This window comes from Schistocerca americana, chromosome 1 (genome assembly GCF_021461395.2).
Source record: "Schistocerca americana isolate TAMUIC-IGC-003095 chromosome 1, iqSchAmer2.1, whole genome shotgun sequence".
Lineage (NCBI taxonomy): Eukaryota > Metazoa > Arthropoda > Insecta > Orthoptera > Acrididae > Schistocerca > Schistocerca americana.
The window spans coordinates 202,714,831-202,741,009 of NC_060119.1; the positions used below are offsets into that span (position 1 = coordinate 202,714,831).

The 26,179-nt window shown below is 41.4% G+C and overlaps 1 protein-coding gene across 1 annotated transcript in view; it reads left to right on the forward strand.

Annotated features, from left to right (window-relative positions):
• LOC124618570 (carbonic anhydrase 4-like) overlaps nucleotides 1–26,179 on the forward strand; it is an 80,312-nt gene that overhangs the window by 9,733 nt on the left and 44,400 nt on the right. Inside the window, exon 2 of the mRNA XM_047145364.1 lies at nucleotides 266–371. Coding sequence (XP_047001320.1) covers nucleotides 266–371 — 106 coding nt within the window. The remainder of the gene's footprint in view (nucleotides 1–265; nucleotides 372–26,179) is intronic.

The window sequence follows — 26,179 nt, forward strand, 5'->3', positions numbered from 1 at the left end:
CTGTTAATTTCCCAGCATTTCACATTTGCAGTGGCATATCTCGCGCTTACATTAACCTGTGATCTTGCAAAGTTAAGTACTTACATATGTCACCTAGACAGATTTATTCCCGAAATTATGTTACCCTACATTAATTAGTTTTTGGTGTTACGTTTTTTTTTTTTTTTTTTTTTTTCGTCAGCGTACGTTGATTATGAAGTGCAGCAGTATTATGTTTTCTGTAACTATGCTGGTTGTGATACATTGGTGTCCTGTCTGCTTGTAGTTTCCCGCTGGAGATGCATATGGTGCTCTTCAAGAGTCGCTACCTCACCCAGGAGGCCGCTCTCAAGGAGATGGACGGAGTTGTCGAAGTTGCCTACTTCTTTCAGGTGAGCGCAAGTTGACCATTCCGCATTCACATACGTTTCAGCATGTATTACACGCAACTGTCTGCATGGTCAAGCTTACCTTAAAAATGAAGAGATATTTTTGAGTGTATGATAAATATGATGAATAGCGCGGGAACTGTGTCCATGTGTTGGCTTTTCAATCCGCCTTCGGACAAAAGCGAATCGAAGCAAATACAAGGGAATGTGCATTCAAAGAAAATTCACCAGTGTTCTGTACCGCCTCGCGGGATTAGCCGAGCGGTCTGGGGCGCTGCAGTCATGGACTGTGCGGCTGGTCTCGGCGGAGGTTCGAGTCCTCTCTCGGGCATGGGTGTGTGTGTGTTTGTCCTTAGGATAATTTAGGTTAACTAGTGTGTAAGCTTAGGGACTGATGACCTTAGCAGTTGAGTCCAATAGATTTCACACACATTTGAACATTTTGTTCTGTACCATTCGATTGTATCTTGAACAAGCGTTTATGCTAGAGGCAACGGAAGAGACCACGAGATAACGAGCATAGCCCATGAACGCTACTTTGCTATTTTTTGGCGTTAACAAACGGCACCGAGCTACATGGCACAATAGTTAGCACACTGGAATCGGATTCAAACCTGCGTCCGGTCATCCTGATTTAGGTTTTCCGTGATTTTCCTAAATCACTTCCTACAAACGCCGGAATGGTTCCTTTGAAAAGGACACAGCCGACTTTCTTCCCCATCCTTGCCTAATCCGATGGGAACAATGACCTCGCTTTTTGGTCCCCTCCCCCAAATCCACCAACCAACCTAATAAACGGCACACAGAATACAGCACTGTATAGCCACGATGAAAAAGTTCAATATTCAGAGAGCATATTTTTGTATGTTTTTGGATTGGATTGGATTGTTTGGGGGAAGAGACCAAACTGCGAGGTCATCGGTCTCATCGGACTAGGGAAGGATGGGGAAGGAAGTCGGCCGTGCCCTTTCAAAGGAACCATCCCAGCATTTGCCTGGAGCGATTTAGGGAAATCACGGAAAACCTAAATCAGGATGGCCGGACGCGGGATTGAACCGTCGTCCTCCCGAATGCGAGTCCAGTGTGCTACCACTGCGCCACCTCGCTCGGTTTGTATGTTTTTGACGAAGATAATTTTTGGTGTCGGAATTTGTACGTATGTTTTAAATACGTGGAAGTGTAGTGCTTAACATTGTAGTGCAACTGCAGCTTCCGTAAACATCATTCCAAAACTTTTAACATTCTTGGTTGACTACTTTCTCTGGCTTCCCATTACAGGTGAGAAGGAAGGTTAAGAGTCGGTCACTGACTACTGACGACTAATTCAACCTGAAGAACTACGCTATGTGTATTAGTAATCGAAGACACGTTAATAATTGTTTCGTATTTCAGTAGCTGCTATATATCAGGAAGTTTCTAACGTCTGCAACAGCACATACGAAGCACTTAAGAGTTTTGTTAGTACGTATGAAGCCAGTAACACACGATTAATGAAATGTGAAATATGTATATGAGATGTCATATACGCTACTTGGTAAAATCTAATATATAGTTTGCTAGAGGGCAGGGAGCGTGTTCCCGGGTAAACCATTCTTTTGTCATAAAAAATCTTTTAACATTAAAGTGATGCATCAATTATGTGATTACAGCTACTATGTACGTAAGCATTGAGAATGATCAGGTCTTTCATATACTTTTAATTTTAATCAGCGAAATACGTACCTATCGGTTCGCTATTGTTTACCTTAAAGGAAATTTATTGTACATTATAAAGCTTGTTCTTAACCACTCCGTTCTCGACTCATGCTAGAATTTACTGAATTCATCGTCCCCAGTACCACCATCGAGTGCTTAGGCAATTTTCTACCAATCAACACTTCTTTTTATGTGGTATTTTTGCAGTGGGTCCTTTGGATCCCAGAAGCACGTACGGTATCTATATTTCTCTGTCAGCAATATTACACACTGTTTTGACCACCCTATCGCTCACGCAACTCATTTCAACGACAACAAAAGTGAACAAGACAGCAGACGAAAGCTGTTGGTGCCGACGTGAACATCCATTAATGGTTCGCTAAACGATCGTCAACCACGAGCTATAACAAGCGATTGCGAACCAAACGCGATTGAAGGCCGTCTGCCCGTAGTGTCTGAGCCAGAGAATTCTCGTTCGCTGTTGTGCTTTCGCTTGCGTTCCCTAGGACGCCCATGCTTTGTTTTCTAACTTGGATGCCTAAGGGGGGGGGGGGGAGGGGGGTTCGGCGAGCCCACAGGTATTAAATAAGTTTACTGACGAAAAATTACAACTTTAAAAGTGGTTTATGTATTTTATTAAGGCATCGGTTTATAAATGTTGTTAATTGTTATAAATATTGGATCGAGTGAATAAAAATGACATATTACAATACAAAATACAGATGTGTTCATATACAGTAGACTACTCTGAGTCCTCAACTTCAAGGCAAGAGACACACTTCACAGTTTTTTCTGAATGTGTGTTACACACATGTTTATGACACTGTCCACTATACTGTTTTGGTTTACTTAGATTGTTGTACTTCTGCTTCTTTGTTTTAGCTTCTCTTACACAAATATGGCACCGACCTTTCCCTGCGGGCGGCTGACGTGCTTCTGTTGTCACTTCTTTGATTTTCTTTTGTAGAATAGTTTCCATTGATTGAACAATTTGGTTAGATAACCCTCTTGCATTGGCACTTCTTTCTTCTACCTGCAATTTCACTAGTTCCATCCCAGCTTGCAGAAGATAAAATTTCCGTTTCTTTTCATTCCATCTTGGATGTTGCTGGATGAATATGGTGGTTGCATTGATAGCACAAATGTCGATGACAGAGTAAAATACAGACAGAGGCCATCTCTTTGTTCCCCTCTTGCAGGTGTACATACGCGCCATTTGATCAATGGTATCAATTCCACCTTTAGTGGAATTATAGTATGCATTTAGCTCGGTTTTATTCTTCTCTCCTCCAACAGTGCCATTATCTTGATGCATTGTTGACAACATCAGTAAGTTTTTAATTGGTTTCGTTTTCGCTATGTAGGACACAACGATGTTACTGGAGGCCTACCTGTTGATGGGTCTGTGAACAAGAACACTGATGAATATAGCTCTCGATTTGACGTGTTCTTCATTATGTCTGGAATATGCTTCCTGTTTGTCTGGAGAGTTCCTACTGTAGTAACTTTGTAGTCTTGGTATAACTCTTCCGCCAAATCCACCGATGTGTAGTATCGGTCTGTAGTAACATTTCGACCAGTATTTTTCACAGGTGCTGCCAGACGTTTGACGACAGCTGCTGAACCCCGCTCTTCTTTCGACAAATTCTGAACATTACCGCATAGGGATCCATATTCAAGACGTATCTGTCAACTGCAGCGGACATCATGCGTATAAGAATGCCATACTTGCCCTGTTTATCCTTCATAAATACTTTCAAGGGCCAGCGCCCTCTAAACAAGCTGAGCATCTCATCAATGGTGAGGTGAACCCCTGGTTTACACAGTAGTGGAAACCTATCATTCACTTTGTTGAAAACATCACGGATTGCTGCGAACGTGTCTGGTTCCCTTCTTAGCTGGCGGGTACTTTTGGCATCAAACCATATGAAATGCAATAAGTTCCTTGAAACGTTCTCTTGCCATAATACCCTTGTAAACTGGCCGACACATTAGGTCTGACCAAAGATCGTGTACACTGAGAGAATTGTCCTTATTTGCCCCCACAAGTATCAGGGTTCCTATAAAGGCATACAATTCTTTCTCATTAGTCAAAGTAACATTTTGCCTAGCTGCCTCCTCATTTGAATGTTTTACTATAACATCCATGATGTCAGGCGTAAGAAGTAACTTCAAGGCTTCTCCAGGTGAATGGAAAACACCAGCTGGAGTTACTACTGCCTGCTCTCTTACTAAATTAGCAACAGACCTCCGAGGAATTCTAGGCTGTGTGGCAGCTGGAGTTACTCCTGCCTGCTCTCTTACTAAATTAGCAACAGACCTCCGAGGAATTCTAGGCTGTGTGGTTACGTACCTTCTTCCAGACTTGGCCACAATAACATCCTGATGGTCACTGCCTGAAGCTGCGCTGTCTTCATCTTTTCTAACATCCACATCACTTTCCCGATCTGAATCATACTCCATAACATCATCCTCATATTCACTTTCACTCCCCGAGTCAGAATCTTCATCTAAAATTTCATTCAGAACTCATTTTAAAGACGAGTCACGTATTCTTTTAGTCATTTCTAAGTCTGGTTATGAACAGTAGGGAACTGCACTAACTCTCTGCAATTTTACAAGATAAATAATAGCTGACTGACATCAACAATCACTTCCTCTGAAAGTAAATCGATTGTTGTGAATATCAAGAATACCAACCAACAAGAAACTAACTTGCATTGTTGTAAAAATACGAAATCCTACTAAGGGAAGTTTTCTATACCATGGAAGCCTAAGGGGAGGGGTGTTTGTTGGACCCATAATAAGTTTATTTATTTTGTCTTTCAAAGCAGGAATTTTCTATAAAAGATATTGACACTAACGTTTCATAAAATAGCCAACAAACAATAACTTAAGGCAATATGTAGTATGAAAGTTACTTGGGCAAAAGCAGGGGACATAAAATAATTGTGGATTCAACGAACCCCTCCCCCCCCCCCCCCCCCCTTAGGCGTCCTAGGGTTAAAGGAGGCTTAAGCGGCCCAAGGGTTAAAACATATGGGGTTATACCTTTACCAACTTGTCTAAATACAAGGATCGCTCACTTAATACAGGCATGCTGATCGGAATAATTTAATGGCCGTGTGAATTGGCCGCACATACCATTTTCTCCTAGAGTTTATCTTCTGAGTGCTACAACCACCAACTTAGTTCTGTCATTGTATGTTACAGTTGTTTCGGATTTGCGGAACACGCACACAGTGAGGATCGCAAATATATGGTAAAGATCCTCGTAATACAACCAGTAGAGCACATTCATATTGGTTGCTCGGTTCATCCACTGATTCAAGTTGTAATCGGTATTTCTCCCCTAGTGATGTACACTGATCAGCCAGAATACTGTGATCACCTACCTAATAGCCGGCATGTCCATCTTTGGGGCGGATAACAGTGGCGACGCGTCATGGCATGGAAGCAGTGAGGCCTTGGTAGTTCGCTAGAGGGAGTTGACACCACACCCGCGCATCCAAGTCACCTAATTACTGCAGAAACCGGGGATCCAGGAGAAGAGCTCCGACCCCTCGTTCAATCACATCCCAGAAGTATTCGATCTGGTTCAGATCTGGCGAGTTGGGAGCCCAGCACATCAATTGCAACTCCTCACTTTGTTACACGAACCACTCCGTCACACTCTTACTCTTGGGCCTTTGACATCGCGCATTATCTTGTTAAAAACTGCCACTGCCGCCGGGAAATTTGATCGCCATGAATGGATGTTCGTGGCCTGCAACCCGTGTACGATAATCCTTGGCCATTGTGGTGCCATGCACGAGCTCCATTAGACCCATGGGTCCCCTCATGAATGTTACCCAGAGCATAATGCAGCCGCCGCCAGCTTGTCTCTGTCCAGCAGTAGAGGTGTCAAGGAACTGTTTCCCTGGAAGACGACGGATTCGCGCCCTCAGATCGGCATGATGTAGAAGGTATTGGGATTCATCAGACCATGCAACGCTCTGATATTGCGCCAACGCCCAGTAGTAATTGCTGGTGTCATGGGTCGTTGGCTGCGGAGGTCCGTCATTGGGAATGTTCGGTGCACTAGGTGTTATTCACATTTGTACTCCGCCCAGCATTAATGACTGATGACAGTTCGCCGCCTGTCCTGTTTCACCAGTCTGCCCAGCCTATGACGCCGAAATGTGTAATGATTGGTGGTCGTCCAACATCACGACGTCTAGACGTGGTTTCACCTTGGTTTCGCCACATACTGAACACGCGCACCACAGCACACCCGACAACTCATGCTGTTTCCAAAATGCTCGTGCCTAGCCTCCTGACCGTAACAATCTGTCCTCGGTAATACTCAGATAGCGTGCGTTCCCCATTCTGCACGCGAACAGCACGGTCACTGACACGGCATGCACCTTACTTGTGTCTGACGCGCAATCATTCCTCGCCAGGTGATGATGCTGTCGCCTGGACGGGTTTATATCGATAGTAGGTCGTTATTAATAATGCTCTGGCTGATAGGTGTATTTGCGATGCATCACAATCTAATGCCGTAGATTTCAGTTACGTTGTTCGTCTACTAGCACCTTTGCTATTTGAAAGTAACTGTTCCGATATTTCGTTCTGTTGTTGGTATTTCTGGCTGTTTATAGTAATCAACGTTAGTTCGTCTTAAGAGGATATGGAATCGGATTTTGGTCGAAAAAATCGATTGCGTTTTATTAACTTATTAGATTTCTCCAAGTTCCTCGTTAAATGACATATCATGTACGGCTCTATTAGAATTATAACTATCTTATTTTTATAGATTTGTGACATCGGGACTGAACTTTTTTGAAACACTTCTGCCGTAGCTGATCATAAACATTTTGGCAGAATATTCATGTGAGACAAATATCCCGCTTTCTAGCGACTCTTTTTACACTATTTGTCCTAAAATGTTTGTCTCCGGTTTTATGAAGTTACTCTTTGTTTTTTGACTATGTATTGTTGGTAACAATTTGCTACACGAAATCTGTTGTGTCGAGTTTTTTCGTATTAAGTGCTTCATTCCCAGCAGCGAACATGGCTACAGCTAGAGGAAAAGTGCTTACAAAGCAAGTGAACCGGTAAAAGAAAAGAAAAGATGATTCACTAGCAAAGCGAAACATTTCTTTATCATAATTGTTGGAAAATATTGGTCCTCTTCTGATTTGCAGACAAACGAAAACAGTGCTTCTCATAAAAAATTCAGAGATTTGGAAGAGGAATATACTTGATTTGAGAAAGGGAAGGAAGTTTTTGAACTCATTGATAGGAGTATACTGCACAAAGCTCTTGAAAACAGTGTGTGATGCAAAAAATATCAAGGAAACGTTTCCTCTGAAAGTGGAATCCCATGTTGGCCTGGCTTCCCAGTTTAATTTAATATGCCGTGTTTGTAAATACAGCTGTAAATTTCTGTTTCATTAACTGTGAATGATGGATACATGAAACCTGAACTTTATAGTGTAGCAATTCGGTTAGTCTGTGGGTTGCGAGCAACTGGTAAGGGCAAAGTAGCAGGTGATATGCTATGTGGTGTTCAAATCTTCCCAATGTACCTTCAACGTTTGATGCTTACAACTATATACTAGAGTCTGTAGTTGAAGATGTAACACAGAAGTCAATGCAGCAAGATGTAGAAGAAGCAGTGAAAGAAAATGATGACAACCGTGACCTCACAGTGGTTTAGATGGCACATGGCAAAAACGGGTCACGTCTCCAACAATGGTGTGGTCACAGCAACTAGAGATGACACTGGTAAGGTTATTGATGCTGCAATAACATTCCAATAATGTACAAGCATAGACAGGCTAATAAATGAACATGGTGATGACTTTGTTGCTAATTATTTTGACACTAATGGAGGTTACTTGGATGAAAAAAAAAATTTCATCGCTCTTTGTGAGTGGTATAATGTTCGCTGTGTCCAGTATTTGGCAGATGGTGATTCCAAAGCGTTCAAAGAAGTTTTGGAAAGTAAATTGTATGGGAAAAGTGTAAATATAAGCAAACTTGAATGTGTAGGATATGCGCAGAAGAGCATGGGTGCCAGGCTGAGAAGGTTCAAATCAATTCTGAAAGGAAAAGAAAAAACTAGATGATGGGAGAACCTTGGATGGGAAAGGAAGGTTACCTGATTCCATGACAGACCATATTCAGAACTACTATGGCCTAGCAGTCAGGTAAAATACACGCAATCTTGAAGAAATGAGGACAGGTATGTGGGCTTTCCACACCGCATCTACAGATGATTATCTGGAACACAATTTGTACACGAAAAGTGAAAAGAGCGGATGTAAATAAAACAGGGCCTAATAACTGGGGGATAAATAGTCATCACCACAGTCTACCAGTATCCATCATGGAAGAAATAATGCCCATATTCAGAGATCTGGGTGACAGAAATCTCATGGTGAAATGTCAATTATTATCCGCAAAATAGTTATAAAATTTTATGGTAATCAAATAGGAAACTTACAAGAACATAATTTATCGACATAGTCTCCTTGCGTTTCAATCAACTTGATCCATTGTTGTACAAGCTTTCTGATGCTCTCATAAAAGAAGGTTCTCGGTTGAGCTGCGAGACATGAATGCATCAATTCTTTCACTGCTTCGTCCTAGGCAAATCGACGACCCCTTAATGTCTGTTTGAGTGGACCAAACAAGTGATAGACAGAAGGGCCAAGTTCGGGACTATATGGAGGATGATCCAGTACTTCAAATTTGAGTTACTGGAGCGTTTCAGCACTGCAGGTAGCACTATGCGGACAGGCATTGTCGTGCAACAACACACCACCTTTTGAGAGCAATCCTCGCCGTTTGCTTCGAATTACAGGCTTTAGCCGGGCAGTAAGCATCTCACTGTAACGTACACAGTTTATTGTTGTGTCTCTTTCCCATAATGTTCCAGTACTGGACCTTGCGCGTCCCAAAAAACCGTAAGCATCAGTTTTCTGCGGACGGTTGGGTCTTGAACTTTTTCTTCCACGGCGAATTTGGATGTTTCCATTCCCTAATCTGCAGTTTGCTCTCCGGCTTGTAATGGTGGGTCCATGTTTGGTCACCAGTAATGATCCTGTCTAAGAAGTTGTCCCCTTCGTTACCGACCCAAATGTTTTTTGCGGATGTCCAAGCGCGTTTGTTTATGCAACTGTGTGAGTTGTTTTGGGACCCGTCTTGCACAGACTTTATGAAACCTAAGTCTGTTGTGGATGATTTCGTAGACAGAGCCGTGACTAATTTGTAGACGATGTGCCACTTCGTCAATAGTTAATCGTCTAAGAGAATCATTTCACATTAACGCTCAATAGGTTCTTCATTTGTGGCGGTAGACGGCCGTCCGGCTCCTTCATCGTGCGTAACACTTGTGCGACCATTCGGAATTTTTCAGTGCATTCGTAACACTTCGTTGTGGAAAAACACTGTTCCCGTACTGTACCGAAAGTCTTCGATGAATTTCGGTCCCTGATACGCCTTCAGACCACAAAAAAAGGATCACTGGACGTTGCTCTTCTTTGGTGCAAACAGACAGCGGAGCAGCCATGATTAACAGCACGGCAGAGAGAACGAAACTAACCCAGCAGCTAGAAAATTGCAAAGATATAACAACAAATAAACAAAGCATGTATCATCAATTTAAAACGACAGTAGTACCAAAATAAACAAAAATCTAACTAAATTGCGGATAATAATTGACTTACCTTCGTACTTCAGCAACGCCTCACCATCAGATTACAACAGCAGTAGTAGTTTCTTCGAAAGGCGGATTGAGTTCCGCCATCTTTTTGACCACCTTACAAGTTAGCACTATTCTTATTTGTGCAAACTGTACTCGATATTCGATCCTACCGATCACTGTGGCCTGAACATTTAATTCGTGTTTGCACCTCTTTCGTGATGCTTTGCCGTGGGTAGAGGACATCACCATGCACTGGGAGACCGTTGCTGTCGGTTTATCTGAGCCATCACTTGTTTTCCAGAGCTCTAGTAAACTGGACAGACTGCTGACCACAAACTACAGCGAATAAATTAGTAGAAATATTTCATCCTCGTATCTGGTGTTTTAACTTACCTTAACACTGACATTATCTATTCTTCATTTTCTTTCCTTGTACTATAACACTGTTGCAGCTATTCGTTTGCTTCCAGTTCATCTGTTATCGCTGTGATATTGTATTCATTTGAAATGAAGTGGGCGTTAAACAGACATCCAACAGTGGTATCGAGAACAGTATGACAGGGGCTGCATGAACCAAATATTTTCATAGAGTTGGTATTGCTAAACCTTTGTAGCGGAGGTAAATGCTTTAGTGGTGCACGGAGAACTGAAATATAATTACACACCTGTTTAAATTTGTGATATGGTCAGACGAGTAAAAATTTATATTATTCTATGCAGAAAGGTGTTTTTGCTATTGATGGATCCCGAGGGAAGTGTACTAACGATTAATTTCTTCCCACGGTCAAGTGAAACATGGAGAAGGGTCTGTAATGGTTTTTGAGCATAATGACACCTGCATAGTACCAAATTCCAAATGTTAAAAGCTTGATGCCTGGATACTATACGTTAAAAAGTGACCAGCTTTAGTGAACCTAGATTGTTTAATGTTAGGCTGACGTCCATATGTCCACACATTGAAATTTCCTGTACTCGAGTAACAATATATTCTCCAGTTACACAGTGATTGTGTTTCCTTGTCAAAGAATGAATATGTTCTGGGTTTTACACTTCGAAGTTAGTTTCCCAGTCACTGTTGTTGCGGTCCAGAGGCTGTTTTTATGTAGCTATCCATGCTAGGCAGTCTTATGTAAACATCTATGTCACTTCACAATTATTGCTGTTATCGTCCACTCCAACGTGTTTATCATAGTGACGCTTTGGCCTCCCTCTACAGTTTTTGCCCATTAAGCATCACTCTCTTACCATAACTACTCATTAATGCCTCAGGATATGTTCTATCAACCGATCCTTTCGCACAGTCAAGTTGTGCCATAAATTTGTTTTCTTCCTGATTCGATTCAGTCCTCCTCATTAGTTATCAGGTCTACCCGTGAAATCATCAGCATTGACATTAAAAACTTCAACTCTTTTCTTGTCTGATCTGTTTATCGTCCTCTTTGTTTCACTGCCGTGTAAGTGACAAATAATTTCAGAAGCAAAAATTCCTAACACGTAAATACATAATCATTGTCAACATATCTCTTTGTGTCAGAAAATCTAGTCCTGCTGTTGCAAGTCAGCGTTTTACATTCTCTTGACTCCTGCTATCGTTCGTTATTTCACTGGCCAAATAGTGTAACTCATGTATTACTTACAGCGTCTCATTTCCTAGTCTAATTCCATCGGAATCACACGATTCACCTCTACCTTTGTTTCACCTAAATTTTATGTTTTTGTCATAACCTCTTTTCAAGGGACTATCCATTTCATTTAGTTGTTCTTCCTAGTCATTTGCTGTCTCTGAAGGAATCACTATTTCATCGCCGAACCTTAACGTTTATTTTTCTTTTTTACGAATCATCATTTCCATTACATATTTCTCCTGTGTTTCTGTTACGCTTGTTCAGTGTAGATTTGGTTATAGTTTTGCTTTGCTTTAGGGCACAAAAAACAAATGAGATCATACGCGCCCAAGTCAAAGCTACAGAACTCGAAGACAGAAAGGAGTTTAAAAACGACTGTCAGTCCCTGTTGACATAATAGAAGACATTTAAAAACAGGCATGTGGGAAAAGGGCTAAAAAAAGACACCATACTGAAACGGAGGTCCTAAACTAAAAATTAAATGGCCTTCGTCATATTGCTTTGGCGGATAAAAAGTATAACGCGGTCGAGAGCCCGTGCGTCATTTGCTAAAACGGCCGAAAACTCAGACAGCAAACCCAAGCGGGAACATAAACGGTTAAAAAATGGGCAATCCATCAGGAAGTGGCGGACAATTAAAACTTGGGCGCAATTTGTACAAAGTGGTGGGGTAGCGCCTCTTATCAAATGACGATGCCTAAAAAGGCAGTGCCCAATACGCAGCCTAGTTAAAATGACTTCGCCGGACAGTGTGGTGGCTGATCGGTTCAGTCTGGAACAGCGTGACCGCTACGGTCGCAGGTTCGAATCCTGCCAAGTCATGGATGTGTGTGATGTCCTTAGGTTAGTTAGGTTTAAGTAGCTCTAAGTTCTAGGGGACTGATGACATCAGATGTTAAGTCCCATAGTGCTCAGAGCCATTTGAACCATTTTGAAAATGACTTCCTTCCGGCGGGATGGCCGAGAGGAGGTCGTCCAAGCCGCTGGGAGATGCTTAATAATCCTGGGCTTATTTCCATGAAGGGAGGACCATTGGCGATGCCAGTGGGTCACCACCACCTGACAGATAGCAACACAGAGGTCATCGGAGGGATCATAGGAACTCGCGGGTTGAGGTACGAGGACTGCAGCCTTGACAGCAGCGTCAGCAGCCTCGTTTCCTGGCAGACCGACATGACCAGGAACCCACAGAAGCATCACACTGGCTCCACCAAGAGTGAGCAAGTGACTGTTTCCCTGGAGCCGCTGCACTAAGGGATGGGAGGTGTACAGCGTACATAGACTCTGAAGGGTGCTGAGTGAGTCTGAACAGAGGACACAATTGAAAAGGCTGGGTCGCCGGATGTACTCCGTGGCCTGATTCAATAAACTGGGTTAGGTTACAACCTTGCCTTACGCCTTTCTGCTGCTTACCTTCCATGTCCTTGGACTCTTATGATTACAATCTGCTTTCTGCACAAGTTGTAGGTAACGTTTCACAACTTGTATTGCAGCCCTCCTACTTGCAGATTTTCAAAAAGGCCAGCCACGTGTAAAGGTAAAAATTTTCCGTATCTGAGATAGCTTAAATTAATAAGTACGTGAATAACCTTTTTGTCTTTATAATATCACGATACTGTGTTGTAGTGATACGTGTACTTGGCTTGCAGCTGGTCAAGAAGGACAACCCACACCTGGAGCCGATGATACAAGCACTGCCGAAGGTGGCGTGCGCAATGAAGTCCACCCGCTTCGGGCCGCTACCGCTGTCTGAGCTGGTGCCGAGTTTTCCCACGGACTACCTCCTGTACATGGGCTCGCTACTCACCGGCAAGTGTGCGCACGCACTCACCTGGATCGTCCGCTACCAGCCCCTCTCCATCTCCAAGCGACAGGTCAGCTGAAACCCTTTCTTTGGTTAGCTGTCAGGGTACTCAAAGAGTTGGTGGTCATATAGCATAATGCGCGTTTAATTTGTAGTGGCCATTGGCCAGTATTATTGCTTTCAACCCCATCTGAAAGACACTGTAGTTGGCTTTTTATCATTTTTCTTTCAGAGCAGTTGGAAATTGGTTGGGTCTGTGCTTATTATACTCGTCTGCCCAGTGTTGATAATACATCTTAACAAACACGAGTCGCCTCGGCTGACTGGCCAGTAGCCAATTTTCACAACAAATCTGGACAAACACAGAGGCAGTTTGTTGGTCATTGGGAGCTCCAACGCTAGATAGTAAAAGAGTTCTCAGGCAAACAGCCACCAAACTAGAAAATGAGATCAGGGTACACTGTCTATGTCTGCTGGGAGATCTCATCCGAATTTTGAAAGTAAATCTGTCAAATCGTGCATCATGTCAGCAAGATTGACAGTTTCCGCCTTGGTGCTGTAGCCACACTCGGTCCGTCTAGCCTGTTGAATGAACTGATGACTGCTAGCCCGGTATGCAAGGTGGAAGCACGTCGCACTATTAGTGCAACGTTGTATACAAAATCGACCAGGGTCTTCCGGTTTGGAGGAAAGGTCTATACAAGAGGCTCCGCACATTCTGTGACGATGACGGAAGAGCATTTCTCGGCCTTTACTGTCAGGTGCAGAATTCTAGGGCTCTCAGTAGGCCAAGCCAGCACTACAAAAAGCAAGTTATTATCCTGGCAGCAAAGCGCGTTTGGTGTGCAGGTGGAATTTCAAAGTTTGAGGAATTCCTCCATAGGGTCGCTGATGCAGTCATTGGGGAATCTGTAACTATATAAGCTTTCGTCCTCGTTGAGCAGAAACAGAAAAAGTGAACGTGATTTTAGAATACTCCTGGAGTGTCCATAGTAAGGTCTCGGAATGGGTGTCATGTATTAAAGGTATTAATGCTCGCGTAATATTAGGAATTGAAAGGTGACTGCACCCAGAAGTCCTAAATTCAGATGGGAAAGTACATCGCAAGCATTGGCTAGACACCAGTGGTGGCGGCATTTATTACCATAAAGAGCAAGATAATATCGAATGAGTTTATTACAGATTCTGTGACTGAAAATAGGTTGGGTGAAGGTAACCATTAAACGTGGCAATCAGTTGCTTTTTATGTATTACGTTCCTCACGAACTGCAGTGGTAGAGCGTCTCAGAGGAAACTTAGGGTATATTGCGAGTAATTTGCCTGATCATGCGATAGTACGCGGGGGAGACAGCATTTGGCCAGCTATAGAATGGGAGAGTGTCATTAAATCCTCTCTCCGACTCAAGAATTTGTGTGGGATTGTTCTAAAGGTTTCTTCTGAAAAATATTTCGAACACAGTTATATAACCGAGTCATAAGGACAAATTATAAAACCACATAGGAATTATCAGATGCTAACTTTTATAATCAACTAACGTAGAGGAGAGAACCAATGGTCACAAGCAGCGATTACTGCAGATATTACAACAAATGTTAACAAAGATAGAAAAATATTTTTTTAGCAAGTTAATTATTCAGCTCTGGGGGCGAAAACATGAAGCGCAAATAGATGGTGATCAAAAGAATTATAGAATAGACTAGAGACGTGTATATGCCACGTAGAGATGTCAGTACTGGGAAAGACTCGCTGTGATTTCAATAGAAATGTTAGAAACTTGCGGTGAAAGCACTGTCAAAATAAATTTAAAACAAGTAAAAGCCTAGTCAACACACAGAAGCTGATCTAATCCTAAATGAGGGTTGGAAGAGCAATTCTAGAACCAATCAATGAATTGGAAAGTATAATTTTGCCAAGAATTCCAATGTTTCGTCTTACGGAAATACAATAAGCGGATCATCTGATCATTCGATCATTAATCATAATACCAGCATTTAAGCGGATGATGACAGTGGTAAGGCTGAAATAGCGAATTCAGTCTTCCGAAATTTTTTTGTATGAACGACCGTAATACGGTTTCTCCTTATCGACGCACGAAATCCGAAATCACAGCTACTGAAGTTAGTGATCGTCTACTAAAATTAGTGATTGTCAAATAGAAAATCAGTAGTGGAAAGACATCTGATGTGTTACATGTTAAATCATAAAGTGATTAAATGAAAGAACTTGCTCCAGTTTTTCTAACAGTTATCATGGTTAATTGATGATGGCGTCCTCTTGGGTAAAATATTCCAGAGGTGAAATAGTCCCCCATTCGGATCTCCGGGCGGGGACTACTCAGGAGGACGTCGTTATCAGAAGAAATAAAACTGGCATTCTACGGTTCGGAGTGTGGAATGTCAGATCCCTTAATCGGGAAGGTAGATTAGAAAATTTAAAATGGGAAATGGATAGGTTAAAGTTAGATAAAGTAGGAATTTATGAAGTTCGGTGGCAGGAGGAACAAGACTTCTGCTCAGGTAAATATAGGGTTATAAATAAAAAATCGAATAGGTGCAATGCAGGACTAGGTTTAATAGTGAATAAAAAATAGGAGCGCGGGTAAGGTACTACGAACAGCAAAGTGAACGCATTATTGTAACTAAAATAGACAGTAAGCCCACGCCTACCACAGTAGTACAAGTTTATACGCCAACTAGCTCCGCAGATAACGGAGAGACTGAAGACATGTGTGATGAGATAAAAGAAATTATTGAGGTAGGGAACGATTCACAAGAACGGGAGGAAAAAAAAAAAGCAGTAGGAGAAGAATGGGTAGCTGTGAGAGATGAAATAGTGAAGGCAGCAGAGGATCAGGTAGATAAAAAGACGAAGGCTAGTAGAAATCCTCAGGTAACATAAGAGATATTGAATTTAGTTGATGAAAGGAGGAAATATAAAAATGCAGTAAATGAAGCAGGCAGAAAGGAATACGAACGTCTCAAAAATGAGATCGACAGGAAGAGCAAATTGACTAAGCAGGAATGGCTAGAGGACAAATGTGAGAATGTAGATGCCTATATCGCTAGGGGTAAGATAAACGCTGCCTGCAGGAAAATTACAGAGACCTTTGGAGAAAAGAGAACCATACTGTGAATATCAGGCGCTCAGATGGAAAACCAGTTGTAAGTAAAGAAGGGAAAGCAGAATGGTGGAAGGAGTATATAGAGGGTCTATACAAGGGAGATGTCTTTGAAGGCAATAGTTGGGATATGGAAGAGAACGTAGTTGAGGATGAAATGGTAGCTGTGATACTGCGTGAAGAATGTGACAGAGCACTGAAAGACCCAAGTCGATACATGGCCCCAGAAGTAGACACCATTCCATTAGAACTACTGAAAGCCTTGGGAGAGCCAGCTCCGACAAAAATCCACCGTCTGGTGATCAAGATGTATGAGACAGGTGCAATATGCTCAGACTTCAAGAAGGATATAATAATTCCAATGCCAAAGAACGCAGGTGAAGACAGGTGTGAAATTTTCCGAACTATCAGTGTAATAAGTCACTACTGCAAAATACTGATAAGAATTGATTACAGACGGATGGAAGAACTGGTAGAAGCCGACCTTGGAGAAGATCAGTTTGGATTCCGTAGAAATGTTGGAACACGTGAGGCAGTACTCACCTTACGACTTATCTTAGAAGACAGATTAAGAAAATGCAAACCTACGTTTCTAGAATTTGTAGACATAGAGAAAGCTTTTGACACTGTTGACTGGAATACTCCCTTTCAAATTCTGAAGGTGGCAGGGGTCAAATACAGAAAGCGAAAGACTATTTACAATTTGTATAGAAACCAGAAGGGAGTTGAGGGGTATGAAAGAGAAGCAGTGGTTGGGAAGGGAGTGATACAGAGTTGTAGCCTATCCCCGATGTTATTCAATCTATTTATCGAGCAAGTAGTAAAGGAAACAAAAGAAAAATTTGGAGTAGGAATTAAAATGCATAGAGAAGAAATGTAAACTTTGAGGTTCCGATGACATTGTAACTGTGTCAGAAACAGCAAAGAACCTGGAAGAGCAGCTGAACGGAATGGGCAGTGTCTTGAAAGCAGGCTAAAAGATGAACATCAACAAAAGCAAAACGAGGATAATGGAATGTAGTAGAATTAAATCAGGTGATGCTAAGGATGTTAGATTAGGAAATGAGGCACTTACGTAGTTAATGAGTTTTGCTCTTTGGGGAGTAAAATAACTAAGGATGGTCGAAGTAGAGAAGATATAAAATGTAGACTGGCAATGCCTAGGACAGCGTTTCTGAAGAAGAGAAATTTGTTAACAGCGAGTATAGATTTAAGTGTCAGGAAGTCTTTCCTGAAAGTATTTGTATGGAGTGAAGCCGTGTATGGAAGTGAAACATGGACGATAAATAGTTTAGACAAGAAGAGAATAGAAGCCTTCGAAATGCTGAGTATTAGATGGGTAGATCACGTAACTAATGAGGAGGTACTGAATGGCATTGAGGAGAAGTGGAATTTGTGGCAGAACTTGACTAGAAGAAGGGATCGGTTGGTAGTACATTTTCTGAGGCAGCAGGGGATCTCCAATTTAGTACTGGAGGGCAACGTGGGGGTAAGAATCGTAGAGGGAGACCTAGAGATGAATATAGCAAGCAGATTCAGAAGGATGTAGGCTGCATTAGTTACTTGGAGATGAAGGAGAGCTGCATCAAACCAGTCTCTGGACTGAAGACCACAACAACAACATCATAGGTCACAGGAACAAAGGAAGGTACCAGTCTATTCGAAGAAAAACATTCAATCTCGTGGAATCATAATTAAAGTGATACACGTACGAGGGCATGCTGAAAAGAAATGCCTACGAATTATTTTATGTTCATACTCTTAAATTTTTAAATAAATCAAATGTTATCATCAGTTTATTCTTCTTGTATACATATTTGCAACCCTCTGCCGCTAGAGGGCTCCAAATTGTAGCGTGTAACATGGCAGCGAGTAACGTAACTATGGCGATGTCTGAGACACATTATGGTACTGTAATCGAGTTATGAATTCGGACACTGGCTCCACACTTGGAGCACCCTCTCCTTTAGCTTGACAATGTCAGATCACACTCCCCCTCTGCCAACAGTCGGACGCCTTGGATTCACTGTCATCGACTATCCTCATAAAGTCACGCCTTAGTCCCACCTGATTTTCATCTGTTTCCAAAACTTGAAGTACACTTTTGAGGGCTTCACTTTGACAATGATGAAGCGCTGCAAGCTGAAGTGAAACTTCCTGGCAGATTAAAACTGTGTGCCGTGCCAAGACTCGAGCTCGGGGCTTTTGCCTTTTGCGGGCAAGTGCTCTACCGACTGAGCTAGCCAAGCACGAATAAGGACTCGTTTTCACAGCTTCAATTCTGCCCGTACCTCGTTTCGCAGAAGAGCTTCTGTGAAGTTTGGAAGGTAGGAGACGAGGTACTGGCAGAATTGAGGCTTTGAGGACTGGTTGTGAGTCGTGGCTGGGTAGCTCATACGATGCCAGCACGGTAGCTTAGCGTGTTCGGTCAGAGGATTAACCGTCCTCTATAATAAAGACTGAGATAATGGAGCGACGATGAACTTGAATAAGCGTTATGGGACGTCCGCACCTAATAAACAGAACGAACAATCACGAACAAAATGAGATCAAGGAAAAGAAAAAAAAGGTTGGTAGAGAACTTGCCCGCGAAAGGCAAAAGTCCCGATTTCGAGTCTCGAGCTGGCCCAAAGTTTTAATCTAGCAGGAAGTTTCATATCAGCGTACACTCCCCTGAAGAGTGAAAATCTCATTCTGGAAGCTGAAGTGAGGTTGTGACTCCGTCGATATGATCACACATTATACAGCGAAGATGTCAACAAACTGGTCCGTCGTTGGAGGTGAGTGTGTTCGGAAATGAATGGGTAGACACGAAGAACAATTATGTAGAATGATAATAATGTATGTTTTGTTTAATAAATCTTAAGAGTTGTCACATAAAAAAATTCGAAGACATTACTCTTCATCACGCCTTCGTAATTGTGTACCTGCATCACGGACATCAATCTGCAGCGGATTGTGGAAGAAGTTCTGTGCTTACGCAATATGATGTTTTTGGAGAACTAAAAGCACATATACTGAGATTAATCTGTGAGACGCCGCCGTATATGTTCGTCTATGGTATACAGAGCGGCTTTCAGTTTGAGGCTGTAATCTTCGGCTTCCGGAAGGCATTCAGCACACTTCCACACTGCTGTTCAGTGAACAAAATACGAATTTATTGGGTATCGCAGCAGATTTTTAACTGAATTCAGGACTCCTAGTAGATATAAATCAACAAGTATTTTTAATGGACAAAAACGACAGATGTTATGTAAATTTTGGGATTAGGTCAGTGAAGTACTGTACTGCCACGAAAGTTCAAAATTTATATAAATGCATTTCAAACGGCAGCTGCGGCTATCAGCAAAATTGGTAGGAGATGAACTGTAGATTGAATCTGAAGCATATTCCAGAGCGGTGGGAAGTTGTTGTTGTTGTGGTCTTCAGTCCTGAGACTGGTTTGATGCAGCTCTCCATGCTACTCTATCCTGTGCAAGCTTCTTCATCTCCCAGTACCTACTGCAGCCTACATCCTTCTGAATCTGTTTAGTGTATTCATCTCTTGGTCTCCCTCTACGATTTTTACCCTCCACGCTGCCCTCCAATACTAAATTGGTGATCCCTCGATGTCTCAGAACATGTCCTACCAGCCGATCCCTTCTTCTAGTCAAGTTGTGCCACAAACTTCTCTTCTCCCCAATCCTATTCAATACCTCCTCATTAGTTACGTGATCTACCCACCTTATCTTCAGCACCACATTTCGAAAGCTTCTATTATCTTCTTGTCCAAACTATTTATCGTCCATGTTTCACTTCCATACATAGCTACACTCCATACAAATACTTTCAGAAACGACTTCCTGACACTTAAATCTATACTCGATGTTAACAAATTTCTCTTCTTGAGAAACGCTTTCCTTGCCATTGCCAGTCTACATTCTATATCCTCTCTACTTCGACCATCATCAGTCATTTTACTCCCTAAATAGCAAAACTCCTTTACTACTTTAAGTGTCTCATTTCCTAATCTAATTCCCTCAGCATCACCCGACTTAATTTGACTATATTCCATTATCCTCGTTTTGCCTTTGTTGATGTTCATCTTATATCCTCCTTTCAAGACACTGTCCATTCCGTTCAACTGCTCTTCCAAGTCCTTTGCTGTCTCTGACAGAATTACAATGTCATTGGCGAACCTCAAAGTTTTTATTTCTTCTCCATGGATTTTAGTACCTACTCCGAACTTTTCTTTTGTTTCCTTTATTGCTTGCTCAATATACAGATTGATTAGCATAGGGGATAGGCTACAACCCTGTCTCACTCCCTTCCCAACCACTGCTTCCCTTTCATACCCCTCGACTCTTATAACTACCATCTGGTTTCTGTACAAATTGTAAATAGCCTTTTCCTCCCTGTATTTTACCCCTGCCACCTTTATAATTTCAAAGAGAGTATTCCAATCAACATTGTCAAAAGCTTTCTTTAAGTCTACAAATGCTTCAAATGTAGGTTTGTCTTTCCATAATCTTTCTTCTAAGATAAGTCCTATAGTCAGTATTGCCTCACTTGTTCCGACATTTCTACAGAATCCAAACTGACCTTCGGTGGGAAGTTAAGGAGATAAATTGAAAGAACGAGAAATTTAGGAAATTTAAAGTGAGCATGTATACAATGATTGACTGAAAAACAAGAAAATAAAATAATAGAAGACGAACAGATAGCTTTGAGAGATTAAATAATTTGAGAGTCAGGATATCAAATTGGAAAAAAAGCATAAGGTGCAGTACTTGAATAAGACACGAGATATTGATTTCAATTTACGACAGGAGAAAATTTAAAGTACAGCAAAGGAACACATAAAAATCAGTGAAAAGTTTAAAAAAATTGAGACTGACAGAATGTCTAAGTATCATAGCAAGAATAATTAAAGGTGCAGTGATAAGCTGTAGCAGCATACGTGACTATGGGTTACGTAGATGCCGCCTAGAGGAAACTTCAATAAAATTAGAGCAAGGGGAACCATTTGTATGAAGAAGAGTGGTTTAAAAAGCAGAAGCATTATACAGAAGCGTATACAAGATAAACTAACTTGAAGAGAATTGTATAAAAATGTAAAAGGAACAAGACAAAGGTGCGATGTGAAATATGAGATTTCCACAAAAATTTGTCCCAGCTCTGAAACATCGAACTCCAAACAAATTCCAGGAATCAGACGATGTTCCCTCAGAATTAGTATAGAAATCCTTGGGACAACGGGCTATGTCAAAACTATTCCACCTGGCGTGAAAGATATGTGAGGTAGACGAGAAGTCTTCAGACGTCAAGAAGAATTTAATAATTAGGGCACTAAATAAGGGAGATGGAGACAGGTGTCAGTTACAGGATCAGTCCAGATAAATATCTTATCTTAAAATTAGTATTTAACTTGATACCCTGCTAACGCCTCTTGACCAACTGCACGAGATATATTCAAGTTCAGCATGTAACCTGATATCTGTCACGTGTTAAGGTAATCTGTTTTTGGGCACCAACACCTGTAGGGCAACTTTGAGTTTAAAAAAATGAAGGTAGGACATCCGCTGGCTGGTTCTTGCTCAGATAATGATCTAAGAGAAGGTCATCCTCCCACCAATGATCTAGGCCAATAGACTGACTTAAAATGATGGGAAAACAATTACACCCTTTCCCTCTTCTCTCTACGTCAATTGCGCTGTAGTGAGAGGATCTTCAGAGAAATCAGCCACTGCCCCCCCCCCTCTCCTCCAAGAAAAAAAATATTAAGAGGAACGTGACATTCGAATATAATTAGACCGTCCATCTCTCTCCACCCGCTCCTCAAGGCGAATTGTGAGACACAGTGTTGTTGCGGCAAATATTACGTTAATTACCATAATTAATGCTGCCAAATGGCTGAATTACAGTTACTTATTTTAATTAGCACAACTAGAAGCCAGAATATCTGGCATTTTCTGTAAGTACTCCAATGCACGACCACCTACCGTCGCTATTTACAATTTTAGACTAGATAATGAAGCAAAACACACACAAATACCAGACTTCATATGTTCAACAACTGCCAAAGTATGACATTTTAACGAGTACACCAGTATCTCATATTAATCACTCGGCAGAGATATTCGACTTTAAACAATTAGTTCAGCGTGATGTTTTAACAAATACACTTATATACCGCGTTAAACAATAACCACACTGCAACAAATACACTCTTACTCCATGTCAAGTCTACAAAGAGCTTATCCATGCATTTTTACTGGGTTAAAACAATGGCGTTACTGTCAACCTGCTTAGACGATGCTGACACAATAGGTTTATAGCAGACTTTTAAATAACGATGGAAGGAATCCAAGTATGAATAGACACAACACACTGCTAAATGTACACCATAAACATTTATCCCCACCTTCATAGCTTAGGAAGAGGGTAGACATGCACTTTATCTAAAACAAACAATAAAAGTGCGAGAAACAGTCCCACGTGCAATCATCTCCATAGTCCTGCAAAAGTTTTCAGATAGTTGGAAAAGTTTCTACTACCGCCACTGCAGCCTTGTGTATATCATAACAGGATCTGTCTGGAGAAATAACTGCCTTGACAGCTTTCTCCCGCCATGTGCTGACTGCCAGACGCGCCAGAAGATGCAGCGGGCAGGCCTCAACTCGCAGATTGCGGGCATCACACACCGACCAGGACCAGTTAGAATGGCTCACAAATCTGATAGATGAAAGCGAGTGATTTGGAGAATGAATCTACTGTGTCGCACCAGTCACCACAAAATCGCTCACACAACATAGACATTGCTACTGGAGAGAGAACGAGTGAGAAGAGGAATAGCCTCTCGGGCATCATCATGCTGGCCAAGAATGGCTCTGTGTCCCACACACTCGAGTTAGGACCGGCAGAACACAAGCAACGAGATTTAGGTATCACGGTATCAGCAGAGACTGTCAGGATGCTACTCACAGATCGAGGAGACACCAACAGCCTGCCTTGAAACGATCTAAGACTGAAACGTCCTCTTTGGAAAATTTATAAATGACAGTGCTGGAAAACCTCTACATTATTTGATTTTCAAACAGCTGAACAAAACAGAACGTACTGACATTTCTCTCTTTACTTATTCTGATCATCACTAAACTGACACACAATATCTTTAGCGCAACGCAATGTGACTTTCAATAATCCCTACAAAAGAATGGCCCTGACTAACAATAACCTACACCTTTCATGAGTCACTTACCTCACAAAAATCTTCGTAACTCGAACTACTGCAATACAGCGAGCGCCAATACTGCGAGCTAACTCAAAGATTCTAACTACGGAAGGCACTAACTACTGATAGGCATAGTTAGCAAATGAAAGATTTTGATAGAGGACAAACAATGTATTTTCCTTAATAGTGTTCAAAAGTCATAATATATGTATCAGTTCATGACGTCCTGTCTTACAAAGTTCCTTTTTCTGACGGACACACGTCCAGATCGTCCGCTTTCAAAATTCTGCCACCTCTCTCCCCACATCCACCACTGCTGGCAACTCACCTCAAACTGCACAACGCTACGCGCTGTTCACATCCACCTGCCCACCACTAAAATAGGAAATATTCCAACAACGCAAACCAGGCAGAGACTGCACACAGCACAGACAGATTTTCATACAGAGCGCTATGTGGTGTTACCAACATAAAAACCTAAACAGCCAACTTACAAGACAACATGTTAATTATATGTCTGTGTCTAATTCTCAAGGACATGTCCAGCAACGAGTTATTATTAACATTCAGTCAACTTGAAAAAATACTGCTATTACTAGCAAAGCTATCTTTTCCAGTAACATTTGTTTTTATTAAAGTCGACTGTGCTCAAGAAACGTTATGGGACATTAGCAATGACAATTGTACAATGAGTTGTTTCCTGGTGACAGCCTGACTAAAACTTGCAACTGTGAGGGAATCATTAAATTTGCATTTTGTTTATGTATATAGTGGAAAATTAAGATCGCCGTATGAGAATACCACTGATCGTGTATCACAGGTCACTGCGCAAAATGCGTCCTAAGGTTTGTTCCTACAAGGCATCATCAAACTTCTTTACCTACGACAGTTCTCTATGAAGAAAACGGAAGCCGAATTAAATATTAAAATTTTGTGATCTTCCTATTACGAATGAAATGATCTGAAATCTGAATTTGACGTTGTCATCCAATGCAGCGGTCCGAAATAGTTAAGTATTATTTTATGGGTATGTATTAGCAGGGACATTAAAAACGCAAGAAGCCAGTACCCTCAGCGTAACAAAGCACTAATCTGTTCATGTCAGCTTCGCAATTCCATCATCCTTATACAGCACTGCCATTCATCATTTATAATATTAGAATTTATTAGTGCATCATCTAAAAACGCTTCAATTTCATTATTTAATAGATTACTTTCATATAATTACTCGGATGTTACGTCAACCACGGTGCTGTGTGGAGTTTTGAGATATCAAGTACCATCTGTCACGTACGGGATGGATGCACTGTTGGACGAGCTCCAAGTTGTGATGTAACTGTTACAGAAACGTAAGTGCTGTATATCTTGAGGACAATAGTTTTTTAATGGTGAGAATATGTGGGGAGACATACTACTGTTAAAGCTTCTCCAGAGGAGTGGTCAACTGAGCCTGACTGCTGCACCTTTAATTATAAATTGCTAGTTTCCAGTGATGTCGTGTTCCTGAGAGATGAATCAGACAATGGCACTTGGTTCTGAGAACTAACATTACACTATTTTTCGTGCATCCTGTAATACAGTATAAATCCGTTGATCCATTGGCTCCTGTGAATGACTCAATTTACGACCATTTGCCGTTGATGTTTACAGTAAATGCATGTATTTTGTATACCCCACTCATAACCAGACACTTCTGTACACTGTGTTTAAAATAATATGTGAGCCTTGCCTACATATCTGCAATAGCTTCTTATTTATCTAACAACAATCTTTATTGCTCCATCATGGCAAGTGTTTCCGCCATACACTCCAGTACCATTCGTTTTGTTTATTCGATCTTATAATTACAGCTTTTATTTTCATAAACGCAACACATTAACTGTAGCCAGGAATATAATTTATTAACAGGATATGTTTTACGAGTGTTTGAAACATTTATTCTTCCTTAGGAGTAGTTGAATAACATTATTTGTGAGAATCAGTCCTAATTCGCCAATATCTATATTTGATGGTGTTGTGGAGAGCAAGATCCTAGATTGAGAAACTTACGTTTCCTCCAGCTTAAATATAATAGTTATGTATAGTATGGATGTTATTATCTTCGTAGTAGTCTGTATTAACAAATTAGACTTAGTTTACAGGTAGAGGATGAAAACGATAGGCAGACAGAACGTAGCTTTCAGTATTTCTTGGTCTTCACTGTCTGGAAGGTGTACTAGTCTATGCCATCCTGCTTACATTTGTCTGTAGTAACCTCCCCCTACGACCAGTAGACAATATGAAGAAGAAAATCTTAAATAGGGTTGGCTCAAGTATGTATAATGGGATTTAAGTTTGCTCAATTCATTGGTTCCTTTAGGTATCTTCCATATCAACGTATAGAAATTCTATGTATGGTGTATTACTTTAACAAAGTCCTAAAATGAGAAAAAATGTTCCGCAGCTAAAATATAATACTTGCATATAATATCTATGTCATCTGTGTTGAACTCTGTGTAAACGAAGATTGTCTGCAATAGGCAAGTCTGCCCCCTATTTTTGTAGCTCATCCTACAAGTTGCATTATGTATGGCTCTCAGTCCTCTTTTTTAAGCAGAGTAAAGTATGGTATTGCCTCCTACAGTCTTCTGCGGCATACACATCCCTTCCTCATTTATAA